Source organism: Salvelinus alpinus, chromosome 6 (assembly GCF_045679555.1).
Source record: "Salvelinus alpinus chromosome 6, SLU_Salpinus.1, whole genome shotgun sequence".
In the NCBI taxonomy this organism is placed as follows: Eukaryota; Metazoa; Chordata; class Actinopteri; order Salmoniformes; family Salmonidae; genus Salvelinus; species Salvelinus alpinus.
Genome location: NC_092091.1, coordinates 73,723,258 through 73,744,591, shown reverse-complemented (window position 1 = coordinate 73,744,591; position 21,334 = coordinate 73,723,258). Strand labels below are relative to the sequence as shown.

At 42.4% G+C, this 21,334-nt stretch overlaps 3 protein-coding genes across 8 annotated transcripts in view; 1 reads left to right on the top strand and 2 right to left on the bottom strand.

Moving 5' to 3' along the window:
- Nucleotides 1-21,334, top strand: part of LOC139579332 (C-type lectin domain family 4 member M-like) — a 403,007-nt gene that overhangs the window by 301,672 nt on the left and 80,001 nt on the right. The gene's annotated exons all lie outside the window — the stretch shown is intronic.
- On the bottom strand, nt 192-4,303 carry LOC139577922 (C-type lectin domain family 4 member M-like). Its single transcript, XM_071405046.1, has 6 exons — nt 4,117-4,303; nt 2,817-3,085; nt 2,551-2,691; nt 2,326-2,426; nt 1,869-2,018; nt 192-339 (listed from the first exon to the last, which is right to left on the bottom strand). Exons 1-6 carry the CDS (start codon nt 4,301-4,303, stop codon nt 192-194), a joined length of 996 nt encoding a protein of 331 aa, XP_071261147.1.
- LOC139579337 (putative nuclease HARBI1) lies at nt 13,982-17,711 on the bottom strand. 6 transcript variants are annotated; one of them, XM_071407907.1, is made up of 11 exons: nt 17,333-17,711; nt 16,965-17,035; nt 16,702-16,878; nt 16,550-16,611; nt 16,381-16,467; nt 16,252-16,293; nt 16,010-16,183; nt 15,895-15,930; nt 15,242-15,796; nt 14,849-14,960; nt 13,982-14,754 (listed from the first exon to the last, which is right to left on the bottom strand). In XM_071407907.1, the coding sequence occupies exons 1-8, from the start codon at nt 17,488-17,490 to the stop codon at nt 15,895-15,897; spliced, it is 807 nt and encodes a 268-aa protein (XP_071264008.1). In that variant the 5' UTR covers nt 17,491-17,711; the 3' UTR covers nt 13,982-14,754; nt 14,849-14,960; nt 15,242-15,796. The 6 variants fall into 6 exon arrangements, with proteins under 6 accessions (XP_071264008.1, XP_071264007.1, XP_071264006.1 ...); XM_071407906.1 differs by having other exon boundaries at nt 15,895-16,183; XM_071407905.1 differs by having other exon boundaries at nt 15,242-16,183.

Here is a 21,334-nt window from a genome sequence, read left to right as displayed (position 1 = left end):
CCCATATAGCAGAGTCTGATGTACTATCTTCATGTTGACTCTGGTAAACAGGACGCTACAATGTCAGGAAACAAGTAGGACTTTTATTAATATACTTGTGTGCCTGAGTTTGAGACAAAGACAGAGAGACAGAGGCAGAGGAGGAAGTTCTGTGCACTGTGTATGTGGTACAGTATGTTGTCATGGTGATTTTAAAACACTTTCTCACAAATCCAGTTGAGTTTGCTGTCGCATGACATGTCATTCCATGACTTTAGAGGACTCTGATCTTCGTGTATCTCAGCACAGTCCTCGTCCCCAGTAGGACCTGCATTATCAGGCTGTTTGGCATACCAGTACCTAAAGGGTTAACAACAGTCAGATATCATGGTTATTACCAGTACCTACAGGGTTAAAAACAGTCAGATATCATGGTTAATACCAGTACCTACAGGGTTAACAACAGTCAGATATCATGGTTAATACCAGTACCTACAGGGTTAAAAACAGTCAGATATCATGGTTAATACCAGTACCTACAGGGTTAATAACAGTCAGATATCATGGTTAATACCAGTACCTACAGGGTTAAAAACAGTCAGATATCATGGTTAATACCAGAACCTACAGAGTTAAAAACAGTCAGATATCATGGTTAATACCAGTACCTACAGGGTTAAAAACAGTCAGATATCATGGTTAATACCAGTACCTACAGGGTTAACAACAGTCAGATATCATGGTTAATACCAGTACCTACAGGGTTAAAACAGTCAGATATCATGGTTAATACCAATACCTACAGGGTTAACAACAGTCAGATATCATGGTTAATACCAGTACCTACAGGGTTAACAACAGTCAGATATCATGGTTAATACCAGTACCTACAGGGTTAACAACAGTCAGATATCATGGTAAATACCAGTACCTACAGGGTTAATAACAGTGAGATATCATGGTTAATACCAGTACCTACAGGGTTAATAACAGTCAGATATCATGGTTAATACCAGTACCTAAAGGGTTAACAACAGTCAGATATCATGGTTAATACCAGTACCTACAGGGTTAAAAACAGTCAGATATCATGGTTAATATCAGTACCAACAGGGTTAACAACAGTCAGATATCATGGTTAATACCAGTACCTACAGGGTTAAAAACAGTCAGATATCATGGTTAATACCAGTACCTACAGGGTTAAAAACAGTCAGATATCATGGTTATTACCAGTAGCTACAGGATTAACAACAGTCGGATATCTGTTGTTAACAACAAATCATAGTTTTAATCATAGGTTTACATAATTTTTACTAAACAAAGCCTATGGCAAATCACATAACATGTTTCTAATAAAAATAAAGGAGAATCATTTTACAGAGTACAGTATGTCTACATACTCTCCTCTAATTCTAAACACAACAAATTATTTGTCTTATTGTTTCTCTCTTCCTCATTCTCTTAAGTTTCTTCCTCCTCGTCTATGTCTCTCTGACGCTAAGGCTCTATCTCAATTAGTCTTTCCTAGATTCCTCTCCTCCTATCTCCTCTCCTCCTATCTCCTCTCCTCCTATCTCCTCTCCTCCTTCTCAACCCAATTAGAGGAGAAGGTCCAAGGTCCCTCCCCTAGGATTGTATTCTCCAATGTGTTTTGAGAAGGAGGCGAGGAGAGAGGATGTGAAGAGGAATTGAGTAAAGTCGAATTGAAAAAGAGCTCATAGACAAGTCTGTAATATCATTATTTAACTTCTATGGTGAGTTCATCTCTCACTTTATCCACTAGGTGGAATCATCACTTATTCAGCACTGTAACCAACCATCAACATAAGAACTACAAGAGAGAGAGAGAGGGAAAGAGAGAGATTGTTAGAGTAGATTACTCTTACATCGCTTTCTCACAGATCCAGTTGTGATTTGTACCACATTTGTCATCATTCCATGTCTTTACAGGGTCATCTTGTTCATAGTATATCTCAACACAGTCCTCCTGCCCATAGAACAGACCACTATTATTAGGCTGTCCAGCCCCCCAGTACCTAAACAACACAGAGAACCAGACAGTCAGACACTGTGGTACAAACATCCTCCTCAATTAAACACATAGTCTTATGTTTTACAGACACACTCTGTAAGATGAGCATACCATTATTAAGAATGATATCTATGTTTTATATAATGACATTTTAATTTGCAAATATGACTTGATTTCTATAATACATCTATAGTTCTCATTGAATGACATCCATGAGTTGAAACATACATTAATATGAACATGATTAGAAGCAAAATATCATTGTTGTTTTGTATCTCAATATCACAGGGTAAAATGGTCAAATCTCTCACCCTGTGGCCAGTGATGTGCCATCCACCCACTTCCAGGTCCCCTCAGTAACAGAGTCAGTCAGACCAATCCAGGCTGTCAGGTGGAGGCTGAAGAGAAGTGTCTGTTGTTGAGGTCACTTTTAATATATTTATAAAATACTGGACACGTATTAGTGTACTGATGAAAATTATTCTCTCACTCACACACTCTCACACTCTCACACACTCACACTCTCTCTCTCTCACCTGTTCATCTCTGCTGTTTATGATCACCAGGTCTGCTCCTCTCTCCAGACAGTCCTGTCTGCTCTCCTCCCAGGTTCTTCTCAGTAGAGAGGAAGTACAAACTGGAGTCAAAGTATCTCCATCCCTCCTTACAATGCTGCTCTGTTGAAGAGCAAAGTTGAACACATTGAGAAACTTAGCCAGTATCTTTAAACTCATAAACCCATTGATATATAATTATTATAATGTATCACAGTTTACATCTCACCTATCACAAAAAGCTTTGCCTGAATATTGCCTTTCTCTTTAGTCAGGTTGTTATAACTGGTCTGCAACTGGTCTCTCTCTTCAGTCAGGTTGATGTAACTGGTCTGTAGCTGGTCTCTCTCTTTAGTCAGGTTGTTGTATCTGGTCTGTAACTGGTCTCTTTCTTTAGTCAGGTTGTTGTAACTGGTCTGTAGCTGGTCTCTCTCTTTAGTCAGGTTGTTGTATCTGGTCTGTAGCTGGTCTCTCTCTTTAGTCAGGTTGTTGTATCTGGTCTGTGTAGGAGTAAATGCTTAGACATATAAAAGACAGATATCACACTATTGAGCAAAAGACAGGTGTACATTAGAATCCGGAGAAGGAGGAGAAGGCAACACGTGAGTGCATTTGCCATTCTAGTAAAAACAGGAAACCAAAGATTAGCAGATGGCCAAAGCCATACGTGCTTTAAAGTGCATTTATGGAAAGAGCAGGACACCAAAATGAAGATTAAATAGAGAGGAAAGGCCATAAGTGCTTAGGGTAAAGGCCATAAGTGATTAGGGTAAGATAGACATATATTAATTTTAGAACACGAGAGGGTCCTGCCTCCATTATAATCTAATCAAGAGCGGACACAGGCGTTATTGGGTGTAAACAAACAGGAAGCCTGAAATGAAGGATAATAGTGGCAGATGACCTAGGAGAAGTAATTTAATTTACGTATGTGATGAACTCATGTGCTGTGTGTGTATAAAGACAGAGCCAGTGCTCTGGGAAGGGGTGTGATCCGCGGATTATCCCGGCTTGTGATACATTGTATTAAAAGCCTATATTGAATTTACAAGTTCTTGTAAGTGTTGTGTTTTGAACCGATTTTCCACGACATCTGTAACTGGTCTCTCTCTTCAGTTGCGTTGATTTTATGAATGGAACAACTCTGTGAACATTTGTTTTTTTCCTCAGAATCCTTGATGACTCTGTTATCTACAAATTATAAACATATAGTTACTAGGTAAAACACCTTAGTGCTTAGTAAACAGCACTTCTTACAACTAGGTGATAAGCAATGAATTTGGACACAAACTCACAGTAGAGAGACAGGCCTATGATCCCAGCCAGTAGGAGAACACACAACAGCCCCAGACACACTGCAGCAACTAGGAAGGGTCTCTTCTCTGAGCTATCATGTTCTGTGGACAAATACAGGAGACTTTTATGATGTGTGTGTGTGTGTGTGTGTGTGTGTGTGTGTGTGTGTGTGTGTGTGTGTGTGTGTGTGTGTGTGTGTGTGTGTGTGTGTGTGTGTGTGTGTGTGTGTGTGTGCGTGTGTGTGTGTGTTACCTGAGTGCTGGTCTCCTGGTCCATTATTAGGAGCAGTGTCTGCTGTCTCTTCTCTCTTGGTGCTGGTCTCACCGTCTCTCGGGGTGTCTGCACTGACATAGATAACCACAATCCTCTCGTCCATCTCACCTCTGTCAAACTTGACCTTCTTGTTCATATCTGGTTCAGTATAGATGACCTTTGGCATCTTTAACAATGCCTGTGTCTTTCTATCTATGTAGGTCTACTATACAGTAAGTCTCTGCTTCTAGTGATTTATTTGTCTCTGAGTCATCTGTGTGTGTCTGTCTGTGTGACTGCTGTAGGTGTTAACTCTAGGGAAGTATCAACAAAATACACAGGCAGTTGTGGCTAAGCTAATGTGTACGTTCACACACACACACACACACACACACACACACACACACACACACACACACACACACACACACACACACACACACACACACACACACACACACACACACACACACACACACACACACACACACACACACACACACACACACACACACACACACACACACACACACACACACACAAACAAAACAAAACTTCCTCCTTCATTCTCTCTCTCTCTCTCGCACTCTCTCTTTCTCTTTCTCTCTCTCTCTCTCTCACACACACACACTCAATCTCTCTCTCACACACACACTCAATCTCTCTCTCTCTCACACACACACACACACACACACACACACACACACACACACACACACACACACACACACACACACACACACACACACACACACACACACACACACACACACACACACACACACACACACACACACACACACACACACACACACATACATTCAATCACGCACACAAGCACACAAACAAACACGGTATATGTTAACATATATCCCTCAATAGCCATTGTCAATGTTAAGATGTATAGTTCACTAGATAGCACTGCATGAAGGCAGTACACTAATATGTCTATATCTCTTTTAGGTAGGCTAGTAGTTATCAGCATTACGGTTGGATACAGTGCTGAATGGTTAAGTGATGATGGCTAGTAGTTATCAGCATTACGGTTGGATACAGTGCTGAATGGTTAAGTGATGATGGCTAGTAGTTATCAGCATTACGGTTGGATACAGTGCTGAATGGTTAAGTGATGATGGCTAGTAGTTATCATGTTGATGGTTGGATACAGTGCTGAATGGTTAAGTGATGATGGCTAGTAGTTATCAGCATTACGGTTGGATACAGTGCTGAATGGTTAAGTGATGATGTCTAGTAGTTATCATGTTGATGGTTGGATATAGTGCTGAATGGTTAAGTTATGATGTCTAGTAGTTATCATGTTGAGGGTCATGCTGAATGGTTAACTCAATCTCTCTCTCACACACACACTCAATCTCTCTCTCAAACACACACACAGTTTGAGACATTCTCTCTCTTCAGTCAGGTTGTTTTAGCTTGTCTGTAGTTGGTCTCTTTACTCGTTAAGGGTGTTGTAACTGTCATGTAGCTAGCCTTTCTGCAGATGTATCGGGGTGGTGTTCGCACCGTTCCCCCAGCTCTGATGTAGATTTCCACAATCCTTTCCTCCAGCTCACCTCTGTCAAACTGTCAAAATAATTTTCAATCCCAATGATAATAACTGACAATCAATAGCTCTGACCAATCCCCAAGATCTGTAAGACCATGGGTTTAATAGTAATTAGTCAAAGACTCAGCTCATGCAAGAAGATAGTACAGTTTATTCACGAGAACGCTCTGAAGTCCATTATACAAAGACATCCATTTTTATAGCTGCGCACATACTTCCACACAAACAGTAGGTATCCTACTGTCACGTTCCTGACCTGTTTTCTGTTATTTTTGTATGTGTTTAGTTGGTCAGGACGTGAGTTGGGGTGGGCATTCTATGTTTTGTGTTTCTATGTTTAGGTCGTTTGTAATTAGCCTTATATGGTTCTCAAGCAGGGACAGGTGTTTGACGTTTTCCTCTGATTGGGAACCATATAAAGGTAGGTTGTTCACACTGTTTGTTTGTGGGTGGTTGTCTCCTGTGTCTGTGCACCACACGGGACTGTTTTGTTTTGTCGTTCGTGTATGTAGTCTGTTCCTGTTAGTGAGTTCTTCGTGTATTTATGTAAGTTCCATGTTCAGGTCTGTCTACGTCGTTTTGTTATTTTGGTAATCCTTTCAAGTGTTTATCGTGTTTCGTCTTTTCTTTAATAAATTCGTTATGTCAAACTTTCATGCTGCGCTTTGGTCCAATCCCTACTCCTCCTCTTCGGACGAAGAGGAGGAGGACGATCGTTACAGAACCACCCACCAACCATGGATCAAGCAGCATGAGAGGAACCAGCAGCAGCGGTCAAAGAACCAGGACTCATGGACTTGGGAGGAAATATTGGACGGAAAGGGACCCTGGGCTCAACCAGGAGAATATCGCCGCCCCAAAGCTGAGCTGGAGGCAGCGAAAGCAGAGAGGCGGCGATATGAGGAGGCAGCACGGAAACAAGGCTGGAAGCCCGTAAGTCAAACCCAAAAATGTCTTGGGGGGTGGCTCTCGGGTAGTTTAGTTGGGTCAGTCGGGAGACGTGAGCCAACTCCTCCTGCTAACCGTAAGGAGCCGGTGAGGGCGGATTTGGAGGTGAGTGACGCAGAGACAGTAAAAGAGTTAACTTCTTGCCACTAGGGGGGTGCCATTTCGACATAGCACAAATTGGTCTCCAAATTAAACTGCCTCATACTCAATTCTTGCTCGTACAATATGCATATTATTATTACTATTGGATAGAAAAATCTCTCTAGTTTCTAAAACCGTTTGAATTATATCTGTGAGTGAAAGAGAACTGGACTTAGAGCACTTTTCCTATGTCTGTGTGAGAATGGCAAATTTTCTCATCTGCTCTGAGACCTGTCTTTAACTTTGCCTGTCTTCTATTGGTTGAGATGCACTGCATACGCCTTCCCCTGGTTGTTAGCGAATAGGGAGAGTTGAAATGGAGTCTCTACGTAGTTCCCAGAGGTTATAAATGGTTTGGAACCACGGTGTACGCTCTTTTGGATCTTCAACTGCGCGCGAAGAGGAGCTTGCCATGTCCTCGTAGAAGCTCTGGTTTTAGCTACTTAGATGGTTCCGGTCATGTTTTTATTCGATATAGGCTTTAAAGACATCATAATCTTGTAATTTTAAACCGATTTATATCAGTTTATGTCAGTATATTGCGATTTTCAGGCATTTCATTTTCTGGCGTTGTAGGAAGTTGGGTATCTCTCTCTCGAATGCCATTCTGTACTGCTAATTGCAACGTCGAAGGAAACATTCTCCAACCCAGCAATGATTATTTTGGCCAACGGACACCTTTCCCAAGATTCTGATGGGAGTTCAGCTAATAGTAAGTACTATTTATGCTGATAATTCGTTCTGTTGAAAAAGTAAAATGTATAAGACGCCATTTTTTTCCGTGTAGCGTTGCGCTATCGCACCCTGTATTGCACCCAGTATTGCGCAGTAAGGTTAATTTTAAAAATGTAATTCAGCGATTGCATTAAGAACTAATTTGTCTTTCAATTGCTGTCCACCCTGTATTTTTTAGTCAAGTTTATGATTATTTATTGATAATCCTGGTTAAGATAATCTGGTTAAGACAGTGCCTACAGCACGCACAAAGCCTCCTGTGCCTTCTCCAGAGTCCTGTGCGTCCTGTTCCGTGTAGCGTTGCGCTATCGCACCATGTATTGCACCCAGTATTGCGCAGTAAGGTTAATTTAAAAAATGTAATTCAGCGATTGCATTAAGAACTAATTTGTCTTTCAATTGCTGTCCACCCTGTATTTTTTAGTCAAGTTTATGATTATTTATTGATTAGACTAGGTGACTCTCCAAGAAGGCGACCGACATTTTCTGTCCAGCTTGGCTACTTTTCTCATTGTATAACCACGATTTTTGTGGCTAAATATGCACATTTTCGAACAAACTCTATATGTATGTTGTAATATGATGTTACAGGAGTGTCATCTGAAGAATTCTGAGAAGGTTAGTGTAGGAAAAAGATTAGACACATGGATAACTTATAAAGACATAAGACAGCTGAACAGTAAAATAACAGACCACATGAAGAGAAGAGACACATAGTATGCTGATTCCATTGTGCTGACAGACTGACTAGACATGTCGGCGCCTGGGCGCTTGGACACACTAGATTTATAGTCTACCCATTCCACTAAAAAAACATACATGTCAGACAGATAGGCGCTTAAAGTAATTGGACACTAGACACATAGTCTGCTGATTCTTTTAAGAGATACACCTGTCAGAGAAATATGTGTTTAGGGAACTTAGACCCACTAGACATATAGTCTGACCATTCCATTACGTATGTGTCAGACACCTAGGCGCCTGAAGCAATTGGACACACTAAGATAGAGGGTCTGGCCACTATTATAATTTAACTGAAAGCAGATAATGGGCGTTAGTATGCGTGAACAAGCAGGAAGCCTGAACTAAAAAGATAATGATGGCAGGAAGAATTAGGGGAAGTATGCTTATTTGCATATGGGGTGGACTCATATGCTATTTGGGTATAAAGAGCGAACCAGTGCTCTGGGAGGGGTGTGTTCCGCGGGACATTCCAGATGGTTATACAATTGTAAATAAAAGCATGTTTTGATTTCACAAGTTCTGATAAAGCGTTATATTTGAACCAAGTTTCCACGACATTAGTGAAAAAATTAATATATTTTGGTGGTGATAACGTTATCGCTCTCTTTGCCTTGAATCAATGCTGGGGTAATGTTTGCACATGTGGTATGCTAATATAACTATTTATTGTGTTTTCGCTGTAAAACACTTAGAAAATCTGAAATATTGTCTGAATTCACAAGATCTGTGTCTTTCCATTGCTGTGCGCTGTGTATTTTTAAGAAATGTTTTATGATGAGTAAATAGTTAATACACGTTGCTCTCTGTAGTAATTCTAGTCGCTTTGGGGAGATTTGTGATGGTCGCTGCAATGGTAAACTATGATTTATACCTGAAATATGCACATTTTTCTAACAAAACATATGCTATACAATAAATATGTTATCAGACTGTCATCTGATGAGGTTGTTTCTTGGTTAGTGGCTATTTATATCTTTATTTGGCCGAATTTGTGATAGCTACTGATGCAGTAAGAAAATGGTTGAGTAAAAAAAAAGTTGTCTTTTGCTAACGTGGTTAGCTAATAGATTTACATATTGTGTCTTCCCTGTAAAACATTTTAAAAATCAGAAATGATGGCTTTATTCACAAGATCTGTATCTTTCATTTGGTGTCTTGGACTTGTGATTTCATGAACATTTTATTATATGATATCCCTGTGGCTTTAGGCTAGGCTATGCTAGTCAGCTTTTGTGATGGGGGGGATCCCGGATCCGGGTTTGGTAGAGGTTAATGGAGAAATTGGAGGAGAGAGTTATGAGGGATGTACTGGTTTGGTGCATGAGGCACGGCATCCGTCCGAATGAACGTGTTGGGGAGTTAATGTCACCGGGAACAGCTCTCCATACTCGTCCTGAGGTGCGTGCTAGCCGTCTGGTTAAGACAGTGCCTACAGCACGCACAAAGCCTCCTGTGCGTCTCCAGAGTCCTGTGCGTCCTGTTACTGCTCCTCGCACTAGCCCTGTGGTGCGTGTCCCCAGCCCAGTACTACCAGTGCTGACACCACGCACTAAGCCTCCTGTGCCTCTCCAGAGCCCTGTTCCTGCTCCCCGCACTAGCCTTGAGGTGCGTGTCTCCAGTCCGGTACCACCAGTTCCGGCACCACGCACCAAGCCTCATGTGCGTCTCCAGAGCCCTGTACGCACTGATCCTTCTCCCCGTACTCGCCCTGATGTGCGTGCCCTTAGCCCGGCACCACCAGTGCCGGCACCACGCACCAGGCCTATAGTACGCTTTGAGAGTCCAGTGTGCCCTGTTGCTGCTCCCCGCACTAGCCTGAAGGTGCGTGTCTTTAGCCCGGTACCTCCAGTTCCGGCACCACGCACCAGGCCTACAGTGCGTCTCAGCCGGCCAGAGTCTGCCGTCTGCCCAACGGCGCCTGAACTGCCCGTCTGCCCAACGGCGCCTGAACTGCCCGTCTGCCCAACGCCGTCTGAACTGCCCGTCTGCCCAACGCCGTCTGAACTGTCCGCCTGCCAAGCGCCGCATGAACTGCCCGTCTGTATTGAGCCTTCAAAGCCGCCCGTCTGTACTGAGCCTGCAAAGCCGCCCGTCTGCCATGAGCCTTCAGAGCCGTCCGCCAGACAGGAGCAGCCAAAGCCTTCCGCCAGACAGGAGCAGCCCGAGCCTTCCGCCAGACAGGAGCAGCCCGAGCCTTCCGCCAGACAGGATCAGCCAGAGCCTTCCGCCAGACAGGATCAGCCAGAGCCTTCCGCCAGACAGGATCAGCCAGAGCCTTCCGCCAGACAGGATCAGCCAGAGCCTTCCGCCAGACAGGATCAGCCAGAGCCTTCCGCCAGACAGGATCAGCCAGAGCCTTCCGCCAGACAGGATCAGCCAGAGCCGTCATCCAGCCATGACCAGCCAGAGCCGTCAGCGAGCCATGACCAGCCAGAGCCGTCAGCGAGCCATGCCCAGCCAGAGCCGTCAGCGAGCCATGACCAGCCAGAGCCGTCAGCGAGCCATGACCAGCCAGAGCCGTCAGCGAGCCATGACCAGCCAGAGCCGTCAGCGAACCATGACCAGCCAGAGCCGTCAGCGAGCCATGACCAGCCAGAACCGTCATCCAGCCATGACCAGCCAGAACCGTCATCTAGCCATGACCAGCCAGAACCGTCATCCAGCCATGACCAGCCAGAGCCGTCATCCAGCCATGACCAGCCAGAGCCGTCATCCAGCCATGACCAGCCAGAGCCGTCATCCAGCCATGACCAGCCAGAGCCGTCATCCAGCCATGACCAGCCAGAGCCGTCATCCAGCCATGACCAGCCAGAGCCGTCATCCAGCCAGGGTCCGCCAGAGCCAGCCAGCCAGGGTCCGCCAGAGCCAGCCAGCCAGGGTCCGCCAGAGCCAGCCAGCCAGGATCCGCCAGAGCCAGCCAGCCAGGATCCGCCAGAGCCAGCCAGCCAGGATCCGCCAGACAATCCGGTGTTGCCCCTCATTCTGGTGTTGCCCCTCATTCTGGTGTTGCCCCTCATTCTGATGTTGCCCCTCATTCTGATGTTGCTACCCCTCAGTCCGGTGCTGCCCCTCAGTCCGGTGCTGCCCCTTAGTCCGGTGCTGCCCCTTAGTCCGGTGCTGCCCCTTAGTCCGGTGGGGTTAATTTGGAGGGTGGTCATTGGGAGGAGGCTAAAAAAGCGGGGATTTATTATGGTGGGATGGGGACCACGCCCAGAGCCTGAGCCGCCACCGTGGACAGATGCCAACCCAGACCCTCCCCTAGACTTTTGGTGGTGCGTCCGGAGTTCGCACCTTGAGGGAGGGGTTCTGTCACGTTCCTGACCTGTTTTCTGTTATTTTTGTATGTGTTTAGTTGGTCAGGATGTGAGTTGGGGTGGGCATTCTATGTTTTGTGTTTCTATGTTTAGGTTGTTTGTAATTAGCCTTATATGGTTCTCAATCAGGGACAGGTGTTTGACGTTTTCCTCTGATTGGGAACCATATAAAGGTAGGTTGTTCACACTGTTTGTTTGTGGGTGGTTGTCTCCTGTGTCTGTATGTGCACCACACGGGACTGTTTCGTTTTGTCGTTCGTGTATGTAGTCTGTTCCTGTTAGTGAGTTCTTCGTGTATTTATGTAAGTTCCATGTTCAGGTCTGTCTACGTCGTTTTGTTATTTTGGTAATCCTTTCGAGTGTTTATCGTGTTTCGTCTTTTCTTTAATAAATTCGTTATGTCAAACTTTCATGCTGCGCTTTGGTCCAATCCCTACTCCTCCTCTTCGGACGAAGAGGAGGAGGACGATCGTTACACCTACGCACATACTTCTCACCACTGTGTATCACTACCCAGCCGACGGTTCCATTTCCCCGAGATTAGGGAAACCTTAAAAAGTACTCCCTATGCTATCATAAATTCCTCAGAGAACTAGCCAGGTCGGTCCAAACACAGTTTAATGATGAACCAGATTTTACATGTAGTCTGTGTATATAGGGAAACAGGATAAAATAAATATAAAATTACTACAATGTAAATCCAATAAACAGTATTACATAAAACACTAATGTCAACATCTCTATACACAATTGATAAAAATAGAAAAATTATACACCATAACTCCTCTTAAGAGAATTAACTTACAGTTACACGAACTGGTAGGCTAATCACACAATTGTACAAAATTGTAAGAAAACTGGTGAAGAAAGTCAACCCTCTACATATATTGTATTTACATGTAACAATAGCAACAGGAATATTATAAAAGCGAAAAAGTATTTGTTCTGGACGCACAAATATCAAATGAAAACGGTCTGATCTGATCTCCGAAAAAGCCAACCTAACTAAGAAATACATTTTCTTGGTTGCCATGGAGAATAATCCAGTAATACTTGGAAGGACACATAAAAGGAAACATCAAAGAGTTTACCAGAATCTCGAAATGAAAATACTGTCAGATCAATAAAATGTGTTGTAGATCTAATTAGATTCTAAATGATCATCTAAGGGGCTTTTATACAATTATAATGCAGGGTTAATAATACATGTATATATCTGTAGGGGTTGGTCCGTATCGATTACAGTGGCCTATGATAGAAACGGTAGATCAATTAAGAATTAAAAGTGCCTCCAACACACAAATGCTGCGTACAGAAACACATTTTATGAATCTAGGAAAACTAACCACTTTCTTGGGAACCATGTGTTTTTTCGGTCTGGTACGTTGTCCAGCTCTTTGTCCACTGATCTCCACGGATGGTTGTCGGCATGGTTGTATGCTCTGCAAAAACACATTCACGTTTTTAGTACACAAGTATCGATTATATTACACAGTATGCCTACACATTGATAGGCTATGTCTTTTCTTTTAAGAAAATGCACTGAAACCAGTGAGACTAATGTCGCCTATGGTAGATCTACAGTATATCTACAAATATTTTTTTAGTCTCTATATGTAGGTCTCCTGATTTTAACCCGATTGAACTTGTTTGGCAACTGAAAACATTCATCAGTAACTGTCACGCCCTGGGGCCTGTTGCACAAAACTAGGATAAGGGATTAAGCCAGGATATCTTGGTGATCCTGGCTCAATTGATCCGTAATCCGGTTGCACTAAAGATGGATAGGGGGCAGGAGGATATGTTATGGTATAAATTACCATGGAGATTTATTCTGTGGAGCTAGCCTGCTCCAGACCAGGCTAAATTCCAGGATCTATTTAATCTCATCCCTAATGTCAGTCAGCAGTCACCACAAATGGAAACCAATAGTTATTTCACTGCTCACTATACATTGTTATCACATATAACTAGACCCACTGTTATTATTTAAACGTTTGTGATCATTAATTTCAATGATTTTGGATAAAAAATGATTTTTAGATGATGTTGCTATCATTAGATAATTTACAGTTTCCCATAGACTATAAGGCTATATATAAAATGATAGAATATTAGGGCCACAGAGGGGAAAAACACACAAGTCATAATATTGTAACCAGTTGTTTTAAAGGAGGACAGTTGTTAAAATGACAGATGTGGGGCATTTCGTGAAATTGTACTTCAGTATGGTTTCATAAACAAAGACATGCTGATGTGCCAGAATATTAAGTATCACATTGTCATAAGTATCAAAACTGTAAAAACAATATGTAGCTTTTCTGCAGAAAGAACCAGCCTCATAAATTTATGACTTTATCCTTTTTCTTCAGTGTGGCCCTAGTACTCTGTCATATAAACAAATACACATTCCATATGAATATAAAAACACAATGTGTAACATTATGTTCCTTTATTGAATAAGGACAAAACAAAGCAGGTAAACCATCAGCTCCTTTCGAAACTGAAGTCACAGTGACTCTACAAGATGGAAAGCACAGAATCCAAGCATATTATACAAAATGATACATACACATTCAAAGGTCTGTATATAACACACCCTGCATGTCTGCACACTAAAATAAATGCAGGACAAATCCATACACATCAACTGAACAGACAAATGAATGGATGCAGTAGCCTCCCTGCAGCCTTGTATTACACACAGTATACCGCACAAACATCATAAGAGGCCAAATTCGTCAAAAAACGAACCCAAAAAAAACCAAATTCCTCTGCCACCGCAGGACATATTTAACCAAAATTGAAAGCACACATACTAACTAAAATAATTCAACACATATTGGTCCCTCAGCAGCCGACCACTGTCGTCATCAGGGAAGATTGCCGGATTGTCCCAGTCCATGGCTGGTGGCACTCTGGGGGCCCTCTCCTTCCTCAGGCAGGCCACATTGTGGAGGACAGCACAAGCCACAGTAATATCACATGCCCTAACAGGGCTGACCCTTAATTTGTGAAGGCAGTGAAAGCGTGCCTTCAGGAGGCCAAAGGTCATTTCAACTCTGGCCCTGGTCCTGGCATGGGCATGGTTGTAGGCCTGCTGTGCTTCCTGGGGGTCTGTGAAAGGTGTCAGGAGAAAAGGCTGGCAGCCATACCCCCTGTCTCCCAGCAACACACCAGAGAATTCACCTGTCAACACAAAATCTCATCATTACTACCTCATAAACACAGTGATATTCTTGACACAGCCATGATGGTTATAAATAGGGGTTGTGTGGCTTACCTTGTGATAGGCACTGATAGATTTCAGAGGCCCGAAAGATTCTGGAGTCATGGACTGAGCCAGGCCATTTTGCCACAACATTGCTGATCACACAGTCAGCATTGCAGACCATCTGAAATCATAAGATGAGGAATATTACACCAATCAATGCACATCACTGGCAATGCAGAGTGTTCGTCAATGGACAATATCAAAAAGTTATGTTCACCTGAACATTAATGCTGTGAAAGGATTTCCTATTCACAAAATCGGCCTCATGGGCACCTGAGGGGGCTTTTATCCTTATGTGTGTGCAGTCCACTGCACCAATGACATTGGGGAAACCTGTCACACAAAGTAATGAGTATCCTACTATGTGTTAACAGTTGTCCTGTAATTTGTAGATCCTCTTACCTGCAATCCTATAGAACTCCTCTTTGATGTCACAGAGTCTTCTGTGGCCAGGGAAGGAGATGAAGACATCTGCTAATGCTTTGATAGCCAGACACACACTCCTTATTGTGCGGCAAATTGTGGCCTTGTTCAGCTGTTCTGCATCCCCCACTGAGTACAGGAAGGCTCCACTAGCAAAAAAGCGCAAGGCCACACAAACCATTTGCTCCACACTCAGTGCATGGCTCCGTGCAGTGCGGTGCTTAATCCTGGGACCCAGTAGTCTGCATAGATACCTGATGCCATCTGCAGAAAACCTGTATCTTTCATATAGATGGTCATCAGGGAAGGCCAGTGGGTCCAACCGGTCCCTGAAGACCCTTTCTCGCCTGAAGGCTCTCCTCAGCACAAGTGCTTCTTCATCCACCACATCTCGCACGAATGGGCATGCCATTGTCAGAGCAGAAAGGAACACACAATTTTGGGCCTTCATATAGGCTAGTGGCCACACCTGGTGCTGGGGGGGTGGGCAAAAGAGGGCGATGCCTTATAACGATGACTTGGTTGTACTGATTGCTGGGAAAATAAAAAAAACCTTAGAAAGATGCCACCGTCCTGTGTGCTCACAATAAGAGCTCATATGTCATGGCTCACTTGACTTTACGAGAATATACCTAATTTTTATTTTGAGCTGTGTCATCTTCTTGGAGCTGGGGGAGGAAAGAAAAATAATGATTAATACATTTGTGTTACAGTTAGCATACAGTGTACATTGAAGGCATATCTCACCTCCCTCTCAAGTTTTTTTATTTCAAGGTCCAGTTTCCTAATTGTCCTCTTTTTTATTTCGGACTCCAGTGCAAGATTTTCCATCTTTTTCTTCTTGTACTGAATGTCTATGTCTGCCAGTTCTATTTGGCGCCGGAGGTGGTTGCCATACAACTTTCTGATAGCTTGTGAGCTCTGTGAACACAATACAATTAGCGCAGCTGGAATTTGGCAGGATGTGGTGTCCTTTTATTAATACGCACTATGTTGCCAGGCTGGTTTTCCCACTGTATAGCATCTGGGTCCTGTAAAAGAAATTAGATTTTTTGATTTTGATGAGGACTCCTCACCATTGTAGAGTAAATAGTACTTTCACAGTCTTAACATGATACCTCATGCCTTCTGGAATCCAGAGAGATGGTCTCCTCCTCATCATCGTCTCCATCATGTGCTGTTGCTGCTGCACTGGGGCCTTCACCCTATCACATTTAATCGGATTCATATTGAAGCTAGTAGACAAGACATGCCAGGCCTACAGTATGCCTTTGATGGAGTACTCACTGGATCAGCATCGTCTGGTGCTTGTGCTGGTGGCTCTAACAGGAACACAGTGCTGCCAGACACTGCAAGGCAATAGGTAAACCAAAGTCAGACAGTCCAAATTGATTCAATATGAATGTGGTTGTATCCCATGTAGAGATGGAAGGACATACCTTGAATGAAGCGGGTGGCATCTTGGGAGGAACCTATGCTCGTCTCTTTCCCCCCAGGGATCCCCTCTAAGACGGGCCTGCCTTTATTTAGCTCCAAGGCCATGTCCTCTGCTGGGGTAAGGTCAGCCTTTGGTGACCCACCACCCGTGCCTTGTCTGTGGGTATTCTTTTTCACTGCTAAAACAGTACAGACAATGTGTGAGCAGGCACCTTCTGGTACAATATATGCTTGTGCTTTGTTAAATATTAGTCAGGGACCATACCATTCTGCAGAATGTTCTTGTATTTGATTTTGACCTGCTGCCATGTCCGTTTTGGCCCGTTCATGTTTAATCTACACACACACACACACACACACACACACACACATTTAATGGAGTCACACTGCAAAAAATTACTTGGTATTTTTGTCTTGTTTTCAGTAGAAATATCAAAAAATGTATCATAGCTTTATACAGTGTGATGGAGTTACTTTACACAATTTCACTCATATCTGCAGTGCATTTCAATTAAAAATTTAACCGTTTCATAATTACAGTACAACTGCATTTTTGGAGATGTGAATTAAATATTTGAATTGTAATTGTGATGTTTCAGCGGAGCGGTGAGTGTGTAATTGTGCACTACTTACGCATTCAGGCGGTCTGCAATACTTTGCCACGCTTTTTCTCTTTGCTTTATCACTGTGGCGGTGTTGCCTTTCTTCTTAATTATATCTTTTACCTCCTCGTATGCCTCCATGAGGATTTGTGCTTCCGACGGGGAAAAGTACGCGGCTCTAGTTGCCATGGTAAATCAGTTAATCTGTGATCTGTGGCGGGGTCTATTTGAGTGAGCCGTGAGCGCGCACCTATCCAGGATTGGTTTCACCTGGCTTAATGAATCCGTGTCTGCTCATCCTGGCTTGGTCTTTGTGCAACCAATTAAGCCTGGACGCACATGTTTTGGCTTCATTGAGCTCAGCTGAGTCATTTATCCCGGATGTCTTAATTCTACTTTTGTGCAACAGGCCCCTGGCCTTAGTTATCTTTGTTTTCTTTATTATTTTAGTTAGGTCATGGTGTGACATGGGGGATGTATGTGTCTTTGGATTGTCTAGGGGTTTTTGTATGTTTATGGGGGCAGTATCTAGTATAAGTGTTTGTATGTCTATGGCTGCCTAGATTGGTTCTCCATTAGAGGCAACTGTTGTTCATTGTCTCTGATTGAGAGCCATATTTAGGCAGAAATATTCATTGGGTATTTCGTGGGTAATTGTCTATGTCTATGTTGCATGTGTGCACGTAGTTTGTATAACTTCACGTTCGTCGGTTTTTTGTTTTGTTAGTTTGTAAAAGTGTTTGTTTCGTCTTCGTTATAATTAAAGAAGATGTATTTGTATCACGCTGCGCCTTGGTCCTCTCTTCCACATAAAGACGATCGTAACAGTAACTCTGCCAAGCCTACAAGAAAAGATAAACTGGTGAAGGCCATCAAGAAGTTTTGGTTTGAGAAAGTGACGGTACAACAATGCAACAAATGGATTGATTATCTCAGCAAGGTTTACCTGTGGTCGTGGAGCTGGGGGGAGGTGCAGCTGTGCAGTAGTTGAAATAAACATCTGCATTTGGAAAGTATTTTTTATCGTTATTTTATTAACGAAAGCATAAAGATGTTGATGAACAAATACTAGTATGGTATACATTGCAAGTTGGGGGGGGGGGGGGGGGGGGGGTTGTTCACACCTAGCAGAGCTATTAGACTATCCTTTTGTAAATAATGAAGAGTATATTGTCCTGCTAATAGCCCAAAAAGAACACAACTACTCCTTAGGCAAAGTTAATTCATTACTTTACCAATAGAAGCAGGCTCCCGTCTGTTGGATGTTTTTTGTTTATGTATTGGTTATTTATATCCTTTAGATGAAGAGCATACCTTAAACTTTGAATGATCTTATGAAAGAAAAAATAATTGGTATGATAAATGACTTATGTGGTGCTATGCTGACTGATACAGGGAAACATGAAGCCTGCACTTGAATGGTGACTGGGAGGCGCGCTTCAATTATAGGTTGAGAAATAAAATTATGCTAATTATTCTATAGACCGATAAGCATGATGGTCAAATGTATTTTCAACCAGAAATTACAGCCAGGAATTAGGGGATTTTGTTGTTGTCTTGTATTAGGTGAACTGTTGTGTCCTGACATTTGGTCTGATCATTTTCCCATGATCTCCAAAGTGTTCTTTCAATTGCTACTACAATATATATATCATTCATTCGTTCAAGCATTTTACTTATATAACAAAAACGAAGTAACAAAGGGAGCCTTGAGTATTTAAACAATAAATTTACCGCATCATGTGAGTGTCCTGTTCATCCTGTATTTCACAACCTCTGTGTGTAACGCTCGTCGTTAGGTGGAAGAGAGGAGGACCAAAGCGCAGCGTGGTATGTTTCCATATTTATTGGAAACACTTAACAACACGAACAAAACAATAAACAGATAATGAAACTAACGACGCTACAGACCTGAACATGTGAACATACAGATAACGAAGAACGCAATGAACAGGAACAATCACCCACAAACAAACAGTGAGAACAGCCTACCTAAATACGGTTCCCAATCAGAGGAAACGTAAAACACCTGCCCCTGATTGAGAACCATGTCAGGCTAGGTGACAACCCTAAACCAAACATAGAAACACATAACATAGAATGCCCACCCAGCTCATGTCCTGACCAACTAAACAAGACTTAAAGGAAATAAGGTCAGGAACGTGACACTGTGGGCATTTGGAGTTGCCTATACTGACAATATAACAATATTTTTTTTTTACCTTTATTTAACTAGGCAAGTCAGTTAAGAACAAATTCTTATTTTCAATGACGGCCTAGGAACAGTGGGTTAACTGCCTGTTCAGGGGCAGAACGACAGATTTGTACCTTGTCAGCTCGGGGATTTGAACTTGCAACCTTCCGGTTACTAGTCCAACGCTCTAACCACTAGGCTACCCTGCCGCAAATAAATATAACAATGCCACAAATACATTGATCATCTCTGTGGGCGTTGGAGTTGCCTATACTGACAATATAACAATATAACAATGCCACAAATACATTGATCATCTCTGTGGGCATTGGAGTTGCCTATACTGACAATATAACAATATAACAATGCCACAAATACATTGATCATCTCTGTGGGCGTTGGAGTTGCCTATACTGACAATATAACAATATAACAATGCCACAAATACATTGATCATCTCTGTGGGCGTTGGAGTTGCCTATACTGACAATATAACAATATAACAATGCCACAAATACATTGATCATCTCTGTGGGCGTTGGAGTTGCCTATACTGACAATATAACAATATAACAATGCCACAAATGCATTGATCATCTCTGTGGGCGTTGGAGTTGCCTATACTGACAATATAACAATATAACAATGCCACAAATACATTGATCATCTCTGTGGGCGTTGGAGTTGCCTATACTGTACACGATTGAACAAAATAATGTTCTAATAATAATAATATTATTATTTTGTATTTCAATTTATTAGAAAGGCTGCTAACCCGGTTTTTACCCGTGGTCTTGGAGCTGGGAGGAAGTGCAACTAAAATGTAGCTGAGATGTAAAGTAGTTCAAAATAAACATCTGCATTTTGAAAGTCTTTTTTATCATTATTTTGTTAACAAAAGCATAAAGATTGATGAACAAATACTGTACAGTATATGCTTTCTCCAACATTTTTCAGTCGCATGAGGTTTTGAGTTAGAAATGTAAACTTTAGAGTACTTAAGCATCGAATACATTGCACTTTGGGGGGATTTTCACACCTACAGTAGCCGGGCTAATAAACCTGCTAATCCGTTGTCCTGCAAATAGCCTATCATGGAAACATTGTTAGCAGAGTTCACAACCTGTTACACTTGTGAAAAACAAGTGTTTGAAAGCATGTTTTCAAATGCCTCCAGCTGTCCATCACTACTGTAAAAAAAACACAGCATCTAAAGTGGTACAAATATATTATTGAAATCGATTTAAAAAAATGCACATATACTTGATGCATTTTTCGTTAGGGCAAATCTGGTCTGTGATGTTAAATTAGAAATGTTGTTCATTGTAACCACAATGTCAACAATAACTGAACACACACAACATGAGCAGATTAACTTGGTCAAAACAGTCAAAACGTTTATTTATTAAAGACTATCAGAAAGAATGTTGGTACTTAAGTGTCTTTTTTTCAGGTGCGCGTGCAAGGACAGAGGAATAGCAATTATTACATATTGTTCTAAATTAAATCACCATCTTCATCCTCATCATTCTGTTCATTGAAATATAATTTTGAAGTCAGTCAATTTTGATGTCGATTTAGAAGTCAATTATCAGTTTCTATGTGGTTTATATCGCCCATTCATTGACAGCATTCATTCAGGTAGAGACACATTAGCGCCTTGGGACCCAAATGCATAATGAGTGATCTAACTCACACTTGTGTTGGTCTGGAGCAATGAAGCCGTGATACAGGGTAACATACTAAATGCTAAATTACCTCTAAATCTCGGGGCATACGCTCAAAACTTTTAAAGGAAGAATCACTGTAGTTTTTTTGTATTCAAATGTAGGTACTGGG